Source organism: Triplophysa dalaica, chromosome 15 (genome assembly GCF_015846415.1).
Source record: "Triplophysa dalaica isolate WHDGS20190420 chromosome 15, ASM1584641v1, whole genome shotgun sequence".
Classification (NCBI taxonomy): domain Eukaryota; kingdom Metazoa; phylum Chordata; class Actinopteri; order Cypriniformes; family Nemacheilidae; genus Triplophysa; species Triplophysa dalaica.
This window is the reverse complement of record NC_079556.1, coordinates 10920640-10934125: the sequence shown is the minus strand read 5'-3', so window position 1 is coordinate 10934125 and position 13486 is coordinate 10920640. Positions and strand designations below refer to the sequence as shown.

Sequence of the window (13486 nt, the reverse complement as noted above, 5' to 3'; positions counted from 1 at the left end):
TTAGTAAGTCTCTGTATGTGTGTGTATCTAATGACTCTGTCTTAAAATTTGCTCATTTCTGTACGTTCACGTAAAAGTACGTTTATAAACAAAGGAATCTGTAAACAAATCACTGAAGAGCAACAACACACATCAGGAGGGCGGGACGACGGATGCAAACACCCTTCGGACATTGGCTGATACAAGTCACGTGTGTTGTTGTCAAGATGGCGTCTCCGAATGGAGGTAAATTTTAATTCTCTTCTCCCTGGTTGGATAAGTTGTTATTGTTGCAGTATAACAGGCGTAATAAACCTTATACACATTTGTGGGGTTTATTACACTATCCTAATCAATTGACGTATTTAAGTTTAATTTAAGGATTTTGTTCGGAATGGTGTCTTAAAATAATTTGCAGTTCATTAGCAAGCTAACTTAACCTTACGCTTCAAGCGACATCAGATGTTGCAATACATATTGTGCACAAGATAAATTTGCTGAAAGTTATTCAGAAAAATATTGCTTTTGCGTTATAGCGTAGTGTTTTAAGGATATAGATCTCATTTAATAATCACTGGCATCCAGCTAGCTATTTCACAACAACAACAATAACGTAACGTTACACTGCCGAACCGTTAAACCGAAAACGTCACTCTCCTGTGCTAACGTTACTTTGATTATGTCCTCACAGCTTGAGATAGTTTTGTCGTAACATTAAAGTGATACTTCATCCAAAGATGAAATATCTGTCATCATTATTTACTCACCTTCGAGATGTAACAAAGTCTGTATAAATTTATTTAAAAGATATTTAGAAGAATGCTTATAACCAGACAGATTATGCCCCCACATTGACTCCCATAGTTGGAAAACTTACTTCATCTGTTGAAAAACAAATAAAACAGTTCTGGGGCACTTTTTACTACCATTGTATATTTTCCTACCATGGTACTCGATCGGGAGCAAATTTTGTCTGGTTATAAGCATTCTTCCAAATATCTTTCTCTGTGTTTATCAGAACAAGGACATTTAAACAGATTTGGAACTCAAATGTGAGTTAATGATGACAGAATTTTCCTATTTGGGTGAATTATCACTTTAAACTAAGTATGTCTTTTGGCTCATGTCTGTCAAGCTTTATAGATACTTTTAATTATTTTCTGAGTGGGTCACTATAATTGTTTTCTTTTTTCTTTATAGGTGAGGACTTTGAGTCCTCTCTACTAAGTTTTGAGAAACTTGACCGTGCTTCTCCTGACCTGTGGCCAGAGCAATGTGAGTCCAATACAGACTTTTATCTAACGCCCCATTCACAAATATCACAATTATATATTTTAATCATTTTCAATTGTATATTTGTTAGAATATACTAACTGTGTTAGACTTAGATTAGTTTAATTGTCACAAAAGTATTGCTCAAAATTCCATTTAAAGGTTTCATGCGATTTTCTCCTAACACAATGCCCTATTCAAAATTTTAACAGTACCGGGTGTCTCAGAATTTGCTGCATCTTTCAAAAATGTGAGTATTATGTAGCTACACTTCTACGTTTGCAGGCAAAAGAGGAAGAAATTAAACTGAGAATTCTGTTTGCTATTTCCAGCCTATTACAAATTCTCCGCCCAAGTGGATGGCTGAACTGGAATCAGAAGATATAGAGATGTTAAAAGGTCTGATTGAAGTCAAACAAATACATATTGTTCTTCTTTATTTCCAAAATGTTACATTTTGTTGTTCTGGTGATAATTTCAATGAAGGGGCATAACATTTTTAATATAAAGTACGGAATTTAGAAAGGTTGTGGTGGTATAGATAGAACAGGGGAGATCAAATGTGATATGTTATCAATAAATCAGTCTTGTGTTTTTTGGACTAGAATTAGGAAGTTTGACCACAGCAAATCTGATGGAGAAGGTGAAGGGCCTGCAGAATCTGGCCGTATCAGTTGGGCTTGGAAGAGTGTGAGTAAAATCAGATTTCTCCACAATTAGAAACTTGTCCGATATTTGTCAACCTCCCTGTGAAAAAGTCTGTAATTATGAGATAACTTGCATCAAAGTTTGATTTCAACCATTAATTTTCTATGATTTCCATATTTGACATGGGTTTACTCTGTCAATATTAAAGATATCAAGATTTTGTTTTACAAAATGTTCCTTACATTATGTAGGATGGGCTTATGTAGAAGACAGTAAATTACAAAAATGACTAGATTAATTTTTACAGGCAGTGTAACACTTGTTTGTGCCAGTGCCCTGATTTCAGTCTCATTCTCCACTAGATGGTGGTATTACACTAAAGAAAATAATTCACATATGAAGCTAGTAGTTTTCATAGACTTTCATAGGAAAGCAAACAGTTCTGGGCCTGGGGCACTTTTGACTCGCATTGTAATTTTTACTACTATGGTGGTACTACTAAGAACGGTTTGGTTTCAAGCATTCTTCCAAATATCTTTCTTATTTGTGTTCATCAGAACATAGACATTTATGCAGTATATAGATTTGGAACAAGGTAATGGTGAGTAAATGATGATATCATTTTTTTTTGGGGGTGAACTGTCCCTTAAACCAAATTAAAATAGACCTTATGTGTTTACTTAAAACTGAGCGGTGCGACCGTTAAATTATCAATCTTAATGTTATCGGTATCGGCCAATAATACAATTTTGGCCGATATATAATAGGCGATAAATTATTAATCATTTCCTCTGGTTGAACCACTTCAGCTTTAACCTGCTCACAGTTAAAATCCAGTACAGTACTGTCTTCTATAATGATTATCTACTGTATTTATTTATTTTAGTTTGTACATATTGTCACGAAACAGGGGGGGACCCAATTACAGGCAGTAGTGACGGGGTTAACAAAGGATTTATTTATAAAAACACAAAACAAAGGCACACGAGGGGGTAAAGCACTAAACACAGGTGAACAGAAACGAACACTAACTAAACACTAGATTTACCAAACACTAGACATAAACTAGATTAAACACTTACTAGATTAGGGTATATCACAGCAAACAAGAACAGGAGTACAGCAATACACAGATCTACAGAATACAATGCACAAGCACTAGACAATGAACACGAGGGCCATTTAAAGGGAAACTCACAAAGGATAATTGACAAGGTAGCCGTTGTAGGGGATGAAACACTGATGGGAAGGTGAACGAAAGTAAAGGGCGGGAAACACAGATGAGATTCAGAGAGAGAGTATGACCATCCCTAAGGCCCAAAACTTCTATCTCCACAAAAAACCTAAGGCTATGCCATGACTCTGCTGCAAGAACAAGAATAAACATGACTTGATGGCGGAATCATGACACATTAATGAATGTGTAAGGAGCAAAAAGCATATTTTTGGAAGCCAATTGCTGCCTGAGTGCATTCTGTCTTAAGACCTGTTAGACTTGTTGCTCTGGAAGAACATCTTGAATTTGTTTATTAAATAAACATTTGATAATCTTTGATAAGTGTAAAGTAGACTTTGTACATGATTTTCAGGGTAAAAATAAAACGTTACATTAATATTTACAGTGCCTTGCAAAAGTATTCATCCCCCGTCATTTTATTCACATTTTGTTATGTTACTGTCTTATCCTGTTAACCCTCGTAGCCCTTTTTGAACCTACACATGAAAAAGCATGTTGGAACTAAAATGGCGGTAACTCTTGAATTCTTTGGAATACAGACTTACGGTTGGTCTCATTTGAAAAATGAAATGTAGCTGATTATTGCTAAAAAACTCTAGACTCCATTCACAATAATGACAGAACAAAACAAAAAAATTGTTACAACTTTGCTAGGTTTAAGTACATTGCATTAGAATTCATACCCTTTTCTGGGACACTTGAAATGTAGCTCTGCAGCATTAGTTTTTCTTTGTTGATGTTTATACACTTTGAGTGGAGTTATCCTGTGGCAAATTCAACTGAATAAGTATGATTTGGAGTGGCACATACCTCTCAGTAAAAGGTTCAAGAGCTGAAAATGCATATCAAAGTAAAATCCAAGACATGCTGTCAAAAGAACTGCCAGTAGAGCTCGGAGACAGGATAGTATCAAGAAACAGATCTGGGGAAGACTCCTGAAAAAAATCTGCTGAAGGTTTACAGAAGCATGTGGCCTCAATTAATCCTTAATGAAAGAGGTTTGAACCACCAGATCTCTTACTTGAGCTGACCTACTGTCCAAACTGAGACATCGATGGAGAATGGTCTTGGAAAGAGCAGTGACCAACAAGCTGATGAACACTCTGGTTTAGCTCCATGACAAACATCACTGCAACACTCCACCAATCTGGGCTTTATTGCCGAGTGGCCAGACTCAAGCTTTTGCTCAGTGAAGACGCATGAAATCTTAAATATTCAAAAATGTCCCTGTCAACAAATGTTTCAGACTGTCAGAAACAAGATTGTCTGGTCTGATGAATCTCAGTTTCATGCATCATGTCTGGAGAAAACCAGGCACCGCTCAACACCTGTACAATACCGTCCCTACAGTATTGTGTGGTGGAAACAGCATCCTAATTTGGGGGTGTTTTTCAGCTGTAGGGACTAGGACATTTGTCAGAGTAGAAGAGAAGCTAAACGGCACAAAATACAGAGATAATGATCATGAAAACATAGCCCAGAACCTCGGGAGAGGGGAGAAGGTACATCCTCCAACATGACAATGATCCTAAGCACACCGCTAAAACAATGCAAGAGTGGCTTATGGACAACTCTTTCTATGTCCTTGAGTGGCCCAGACAGTGCTTGGGCTTGAACCCATCTGAACATTTCTGTATAAACCTGATTATGTCTTTCTACTGTTGATCTCCATCCTACTGACAGAGTTTGAGAGGATCCGAGGAGAAGAATGGTAGAAAATTGTCGAAAGCAGATGTGTAAAGCTTGTCACATCATACCCCCTCAAAATTTAGTCTGTAAAGGTGCTTTAACCAACTACTGAGGGTATAAATACTTGTGCAATGGACTTATTTTATTATTAATAAATTAGCAAAGTTCTAAGTAACAAGTTTTTTCTTTTGACGTCATTGTGCATGGACTGTAGACAACAATTTTTTTAAAGTAGTTAAAGATAAGGCAGCAACATAACAAAATGTGAATAAATCTAAGGGGGATGAATACTTTAAAAGGCACTGTTAGTACTTTATAACGTCCAATATATTTGTTATCGGCTTCCAATGTTCAAAATGATTGGTTATCGTTTTATGTAAATAATGTTGTGTTGTGACAACAGCATTGCATGATAAAAGTTTGAATATTTATGTTTGTATTCCATTAAATTACGATCTACAAATGGTCAATGATAGTGAAATATAACATCACTGGCACTTGGAACATCCTTATTGCAATATGAATAGACAGTTTTAAATCAGTTGAAGTATTAATTGTGTTGGAAATGTATTCATTAAGTTGAAGCATGTTGTCTGCAGCCATAAAATCTAACATGTACACACATTTCATAGACACACATCATAGTAATTTAGGTTTCGTAGTAAGAGAACTAGTTCCAAAAACTCAATTATTTTAACAAAATCTATTTGTTTGTTGTACTATTTCAGAATTATACTTTGTTTCATTTAATATTCTGTATTTCAGTGCTGTTGAGGGTATTTTTAAACGAGCATGAAATGAAATGCCTCCTCCACAGAGGAGAGAGGAGGCATTGCTCTGTAGATATGAAATTACGATTATCATTCAGCTCAGAGCAGCATTTAATGCAGCGCCCTTTAATGTGGTGTGGTTTAATTTTCTCCCTTTTCCTAGCTGTCAGGGGAAGCCTTGTTAATCTGTGCTACTTTTTCATCATGCTTCTTTCTCTCTTCAGCGCCTTTAAACGAGCTGACGAGTGGTAGTGTTAGGTGATGGGAGGGTGAGGACCAGCAAGATTTACTGCACCTTTGGCACATCGGTCATTAAAGTCTTGATCTGGTTAATGGGGATAATGCAATCAGGCAGTGAAAACTCACCCCAAAGGCAAGGTTATCAGCTGCAGTGTTTATTAGTTTATTTATTTACTTGGGGCTCGAGGACATGTAGATGCCGGAGGTATCGGATGCATTATACGTTTCAGGTGAAAAAAATATGCTAATCGCCGGCATAATTTAAGCTTTGATTAATCGCCGGCTTACTTTAAGCTTGAAGTTAAGAAAAATAAACATTAATAGTAAAGGATTCTCCTGATTTGTCTCAGCCAATGTTTTTTTTTTTGGTTGAATTAAATCTGTGGTTGCGCGAATATGCAGGAAGTCGCATGTGTTCACGTTGTGTGTGCGACATGTAGCACACCAGTCTCCTCTGGGACGTTTACCCCTCCTTTCTTAGCTGAGTGACGCTGATCGGGGTCGTTGTGGGATGGCCTGACGCGTGCCTACCCCTCCAGCCCCCCACCAGTACCCATCTGCTGCAGGCCGTGATGAATGCTGCTGTCGGGGGCTGCTGAGCATGGTCATCAGGCCCCTCTGCTCCCACAGGACCAGTCACTACACTGATAAGTGCTGTTATTGAAGGTAATTGAATGGAGAGCGCTCCTCTGGGACAGCCAGGCCTCAGGCGGTGCTGATGATACCCCCTGATTCCACTGCGGCTGCTTTTACACATGATGTAACACACTTGTTTCTACTTGAGTAAATGTGGGGATTTGTTTTAACAAGGCGTCAATTATTTTGATTGTTTGGAAATGTCCTGTAGGCCTGATAAGATTACAACAGTATTTTTGAGAGGTTGATAAGATTACAACTGTATTTTGTGGGGTAATTAGCAAATTTTTGGGGGGAAATCTTGTAACTGTTAACAGTAGACATTAATGATATCAGTTGGCTTGTCGAGGGTGCTGTAATTGGACGTTTCTTCTTGTTGGGAAATGAAACTAAGGGACCTGAACTAAAACTAGAGACCAAATTATCTAAGAGATTTGTTCAACCTTAGCAACTAGTTCACATATCTCATTTCATTCAACCTCATGTTGCTTAAAATCTGTACATCGGTACACAAAAGAAGAATTTTTGAGAAATGTTTTGTGTCCGTATAATGGAAGTCAGTTGGGGCCAGTGTAGTTTGGTTTCAATTTTTGCTCTTCATTACACAGAGATTCATACAGGTTTGGAATGACATAAAATTAAGTAAATTATGAAAGAATTTTAATTTGGGGGTAAATTTTTCCTTTCATCTGTTTTATTGTTCTAGACAGATGTCTATTACAGAAGCTAAGTTTGTATAAATTATAAATATACAGTTTAAGCATATGGAAGAAGATGGGTAGGGATTTACAAAAAAAATGAGAAACCCTTTATCATAAATGAGATAAACATCGAGGTCATCACATAAAAAAAATATTTTGAAGTTGATCTTAAATTCATGTACAAATATTACTGTTGTATTGCCTAAAAGTGAAATGAGCTTGTTTTTGCAGTATTTGAGGTCTGAAAAAAGCTTTCTTGTGGCTCAGTGGTTAGAGCATGGCACTAGCAATGCCAAGGTCATGGGTTCGATTCCAGGGCATTGCACATTGTCATAAACAAATGTATAATACAATGTAATGTAAGTCACCTTGGATAAAAGCGTCTGCCAAATACATAGATCTTAAATGTTAAAATACAGAGCATCTTTTATTTTATTTATTTTGACCCGGTTCTTTTTCTGCAAATATAAAGAAAATTTTCATTTGAAATTTGAGAGAAATATTGCTTGTAGTTCACACTATGAAACAAAAGTAATATTTTACCTGAACACATACCTATAAATAGTAAATTCAGAAATACTGAAAATGGTCCACTGTGGTATTTGGCAAGCGTAAATTAGGAGAAAGACTAAGGCTAAGAACCCTCAACAATCCTCTCTTCAATCTGTTCTTGCACCCTGTATGAAGGTCACACTCGTCCAGCACTAATGGCTCCGATGTTCACTGCCTCCTCCCCTAGATCAATCTCTTCTCTATTAAGCGGACTGTGACGCTGAATATGATTGCAGTGATGCTACCCTACCGTAGTAATGTGCTTCCATCAATCCATCAGAGACACCCGACCGCAGGGGCAAGCAGTTATGAAGTGCGGCTAGATGACAGGCTGAGCTGGGAGTAGCTCTCCTCTACTTACTGTCTTCTGTCTTCCTGCCCTCTCATCTCTTCATGTTCCCCTGCCTTCACACTATCCTTCTTTATATCGAATTTGCTTCCTGTTGGCCCATATAGTACCAGGATCGATCAGGGAATCTTTGTGGGATTGAGATTACTGTAACAATGGTGATATCTGTGTTTGTTTTCATAAGTAAACATTTTGTTAAGTCAATCAGACTTCAACATCTTGATCTGTTTTGTTTACTTTTGTGAAATTTCAACGTTTTTAATCTTTATTTGAAAAAGAGAGGCAGGTGTATCTGCAGCCAATTTGATCATTTTAACATCTTTGTCATTCCAAGCAAAAACCTGTATGACCTTCTTTCTAGAATCTTGAAGGACGTTTTTAAGCATTTTATCGACACAGAACCACTTATGCGTTTCTCAAAATATCATCTTTTGTGTTCCACAGATGAAAAGAGTTATACACGTTACATGACGGTTAATAAATGGTTACAGATCTTTTAGTTTTGCCTGAGCTATCAAAGTAAGTTACAAGAACTGAAGACGGCTAAGGATATGCTTTCAGGCGAAAGGACCTCCATGTAGAGTCACACATTCACCATATAATGTCAATGAGACAGCTGAATGCATTATATGAAGATCTTGTGGAAAGGTGATAAACCTAGCACGTCAAAAACTGTACCTAAAAATGTTTCCAGGAGGATAGTTTTTTTCCGAAATGTACTTATTTGATTTTAATGGTTTCATATACATTTCGAATTGGCTATAATAGGCTATTACAAATGTAAGATTGGCTTGTATTTAGTCTGGCATGGCAGCAAAGCGGATGAAATTCATCCGGCTCACTCTTCCTTCTCTGTCCTACCCACCACTGCTGTCAACAGATCGGAAATGACACCTTATTTCCATAAATACATTAGGAATTCATTGGATTTTCTTTCCCAGCTAATCATAGTGCCCGTGTGAAACCTTTTAGGCTTTTTAATGAATGAATTTTGACTGATTGCCTATTAATAAGGACACCTCTTGAACAGGGATAGGCTCTGGCAGGGGCAGCTGGGTGTGTACGTGCACGTGTGTGTAATGATTCGTGGTGTCAAGCGCTTGGAGGGAGGGGTGAGGAGAGAAGAGCTCTCGGCTGGGACATTAAGAGGAAGCAGTGGCTCCCTTGGGAAATCACTCGACATGTCTGCATCTTAAATATCTCAGTGAAGTATCAATAAGTAGGTAATTGAATTTTGAACACAAACATGAGCGTCAGGTGTATGCGTTCCAACATGGGGGGCGGTCGGGTGGTTTGTGCGCGAACGCGTGTCTGTCCTCCCGGGTCCCATGAGATTTAGGCAGCGAGAATGAATGTTAAATCTATTAAATAAAGATTACTCCACGTAATAGCCAAGTGGCAGTTTCAGATGCGCAACAGGGGTACGATTAGGGTGCTTGACTTTTAATGAAAGTGAATAGGGGCAGCCTGGTTTTGGAGGAAATTCTGGGGCCAGGGACTCATTGTCTTCTCTGGGTTAAAAAAACGAAACATTTTATTTTATTGCTTTGTTTTTTATATGAATTGCAGACAACTTGCTTAAACATTAAATTATAAAAGAGTCACTAATAAGGCTTCAAATGCCAGCATTTATGAATGTTTTTATGCGATGAAAAAGATTTTCGAGTTGTACACAAAGTTGTGGGGTAAGTTTTAAAATGCTAGAGTTTGGTGTTATCAAAATGGGGCTTAAATGTAGTGCTTTTTCTATAGGGACATACTGTTGTTTTTACGGTGGTGCAACTAGTAGGAAATAAATAGGTGATAATACCTGGTTCTTCTCCTACTGTAACATGAGATTTAGGCTCTGGCAGGGGCGGCTGGGTGTGTGCATGCACGTGTGTGTATGTTTGGTGGTGTCAAAAAACATTTATATTATATTTAATATGGGTGAAAAAACTATTTATATTAAAATATATTTCAATTGCAAGGGTAGGGTGTGATTTTAAACCAGTATTGTGAGACCTACACTCTTCAAAAGGTTCTTCGATGCCATAGAAGAACATTTTGGTTCCATAAAGTAACCCAGACAATGAACTGTAATTGATTCTCACATTTACCCATTTGAAAGAGTGTTCACAGATTGTAAAAACAAGGAAAATTATACTTGTATTATTCATATTTTATTTGTCATATGTTTTGTCTAGATTGTGTAAGGTTCTATTTGAATTTTTGTCAAGATGAAGTTATTCAAATATTCTTATTCTGTGACAATTTACTTTTGTTATGTTTTTATCTTTTCATGTACATTTTAGCAAAAAGGTTTTATCTACATATTCAAATAGAATCCAGATCTAGAAGGTTCCAGATCTAGAATCTAGAAGGTTAGAACCTTATAAATCCAAAGGATGATAATATATGTGTTATCAAGCTGCCTGTTTTGATATTAATTTTATCTTCAACCAGAAAGCCTCTGTCTATCTGTACAATTACAATCATGTGATTATCAATTTCTGATTAAGATCATGATGCGTCAATATAAGAAATCTCTTAAGCACTGTTTAACTTGGAAACCTTTGTATTTTACAAAAAAGGTTTTTTTAAAATGGCAAATCATCTATGCTATTTATGTGGAACAATATTTCGAAGCAACACAAATATTGCATTAAATTGTTTGTTACTCAACTTCCCTATTACTTGTATACTGGCTCGTTAAATTGTCTACAATTGTTTATTTTGGTTATAAACCCGTCACAAAGCATATTTACAGCACTTCGTTCAAATTTTAATGAGCGTACATACAACATCAAGAAGATAATATGGGCCCCGGAATCCATAATATGCCATTTAGTATGGATGTCAACTACAACAAGCTGCTGATTAACTAAGTACAGAATTAGTAATTGACCTTTCTAATCAACTAAACAAATCTCTAACTCCTGCTAATCAGTATTGATCTACCCCATCCAGTGACAGCACTCGCTGTGTGCATTCATGTGTGTTTGAGGGAAGCTAGCTGGCTGGCAGGACCCTCTACACTCCCCTTTTTAATCTAACCCACTCAATGCAAATCATTTCCCTTCTGCTCTGACGGGAATTGAGAATAAATGGAAATCTAATTAATGAGTGGATCAGAGGGGTGCGCTCTGGTGAAGGGGTCTCGTGGGAGAGTGCTTAGCCAGACAGACTCCTGTATTGTTTTGGACAGAAAATGTGAGGGAGATTGGTAGAGGGGTTCTAAGAGTTAGTGAGGGGTTGTTAGTTCAACTATGACGAAGCTCTTTCCCCTGTTTGTGGACCCATCCAGAAACCAGTGGCCCATTTAACAAACCGTTAACCGTTACGTGCTGGCGTATCAGACATGAAACCTGGATTCTGAAAAGTGGTTCAATCACTAATCTCTTGCAGTGAGATTATGAACAAAAAATGCTCATAAATTATTACACCAAGTATTTCTGCTTATAATTTTGAATTGGTTTGAAATGTATTAATATCTTTTACTAAAGGTATTCCTTAATTAAAGTGGCCGTAACACACACGGTTTCTGCTGATCTCATATTAATCTTGAAAACCTATACAGTAGTATTGCATACTTCGTAGCTTCCAAGAGTATTTAGTTTATTAAAAGATAAAGATTTATAAAAGATGGATACAGCTGTACGATTATTTCCGAAAGCATACGGTGCGGGGGTGGAGGGGTAGGCTGAACAAAAGCACGTGCGCACCCATTGCCAACAAAAAACACAGACATCAGTTTCACTCACCGCATGCGGCACATTTCCTTCATCTTTTAGCGCTCGGACGGCTCCATATATCAGTTTCAAACGATCTTCCAAACCAGTGTTATATCCACCGTTTATAGAACATTCATCACCCAAATGCAGTGAACAACAAACACCTGAACTTTGCGAACGTATGCTCTCTCTATCTCCTGCACAGTGAAAGTGACGTCTATGCATGCTCCTTCTCCTGCTCTCCTTGCTGCCGCGTGGGCGTGCTGCTTGCATTTCCTGGAGAATTGTCCAATCAGGGACCAAGAAAATTTTTCCAAACAGTTTTATATGTTTGAAAAAACTTTCGGAACCTGTATGATCGCTGGGGGAGTGTAATGTGCTCAAAAATACTATGTATAACGCCGCACTGGTTTTTTGACAAGTTGACCATGTTAAGCATGAGAAGACAGCACATTTTACTTTGTTAAGAAGTCCGAATGCATGACGGACCGTTCCACCACCCCTTTAACAATATACTTGTCTGTCATCGTTTTCCCTACGGATCTGATGCTTTCTTCTAAATGCTTTTATGTTAATGTTTCTAACAGTATTTAGACCTGCCAATATTATAATACTGTAGTATTCTAATACAATTACAATACAAAAAGCTAATACACCAGAATTATATAATTTTATCAAGACATTGTAAAACGTTAAGACAACAAGGTTGATAGGGTCTTGTCATTGCTGTGTGTGTGTGTGTGTGTGTGTGTGTGTGTCCAGCATCCTTTTTAATTCAGTGATGGAAAATGTGAATCCACTAGTGCTTTTTCTTTCATTAATGTTCCACACGGGTATCTGAATTACAATCCACAAGATATCAAAATTATTGCTTGCCCTGTCCCTCACACGCTTCACATCCCTGCCTTAATCAGTGCACCCATCATCACTCCCTGTGTCCTTACAACAGGGGTCACAGATGTTACATCTTTATTTTCTATAAGATCAGAAGAGTGAGCTGTAGTTAATTTAGGTGGAACATTAAGAACAGTTTTACATGTTTGTAATATACTGACAAACTACTTATACATCTTGAAAAAAGGTTTTAATTGGATAGCTATATGTCTGAAGAACTTATCCAGTATGTTCTTAATTGACAGCGTCGGATGTCACCTATGTTGCTTTTTTCTAATTTAATTTACCAGAAGCTTTAAGTTGTGTTTAAAAATAAAGAATAGTGTGCATGCATAAAGGAGATCACACTTTTTCTCATGTAAATGAATAACAACCTGTTTTCTTTTCCAGCCAGGGAAATGACAAGAGGGAAATTCCTGAACATCTTGGAGAGACCTAAAAAGTGAAGATCCAGACGGTGACCGGCTGATTTGTTGGATACCAGCTGCATGTGATCTTTTAAGGCAGAATAACAGTAGCATGCTGTTAAATGCTCTTACTGTAGTTTGACTGATTCTGAGTCAAAATACAACATCAACATAACTTTTGTATATAGCTGAGCATAACATATTCTCACTTGAATGACAGGTGTTGAGTAGAAGTAGAAGTAGTCTAGTGGAGTGCTTTTCAACAAATGTTCATAATGTATTTATTTTCCTCTCTGAAGTGTTTAATACAGTTTAATACAATTTCAGTTGTTTAATAAAATTTCTGCATTGGTGAAATATGTACATTCAGTTGGCATGTTCTTGTTTACATGCACATGA

The 13486-nt window shown here is 37.2% G+C and overlaps 1 protein-coding gene across 1 annotated transcript; it reads left to right on the top strand.

The window, feature by feature from the left end:
• The first annotated feature begins 156 nt into the window (after window positions 1-156).
• lin52 (lin-52 DREAM MuvB core complex component) lies at window positions 157-13450 on the top strand. The gene is made up of 6 exons (XM_056767808.1): window positions 157-225; window positions 1180-1254; window positions 1464-1501; window positions 1584-1650; window positions 1857-1941; window positions 13071-13450. The coding sequence occupies exons 1-6, from the start codon at window positions 207-209 to the stop codon at window positions 13117-13119; spliced, it is 333 nt and encodes a 110-aa protein (XP_056623786.1). The 5' UTR covers window positions 157-206; the 3' UTR covers window positions 13120-13450.
• Window positions 13451-13486: the final 36 nt, after the last annotated feature.

Bases quoted from the DNA above. Each gene is read 5' to 3' on its own strand.
- lin52 (XM_056767808.1), top strand. The intron at 1,502-1,583 runs GTGAGTATTATG...TGCTATTTCCAG, and splicing joins TTGCTGCATCTTTCAAAAAT to CCTATTACAAATTCTCCGCC. The intron at 1,942-13,070 runs GTGAGTAAAATC...TTTCTTTTCCAG, and splicing joins TCAGTTGGGCTTGGAAGAGT to CCAGGGAAATGACAAGAGGG.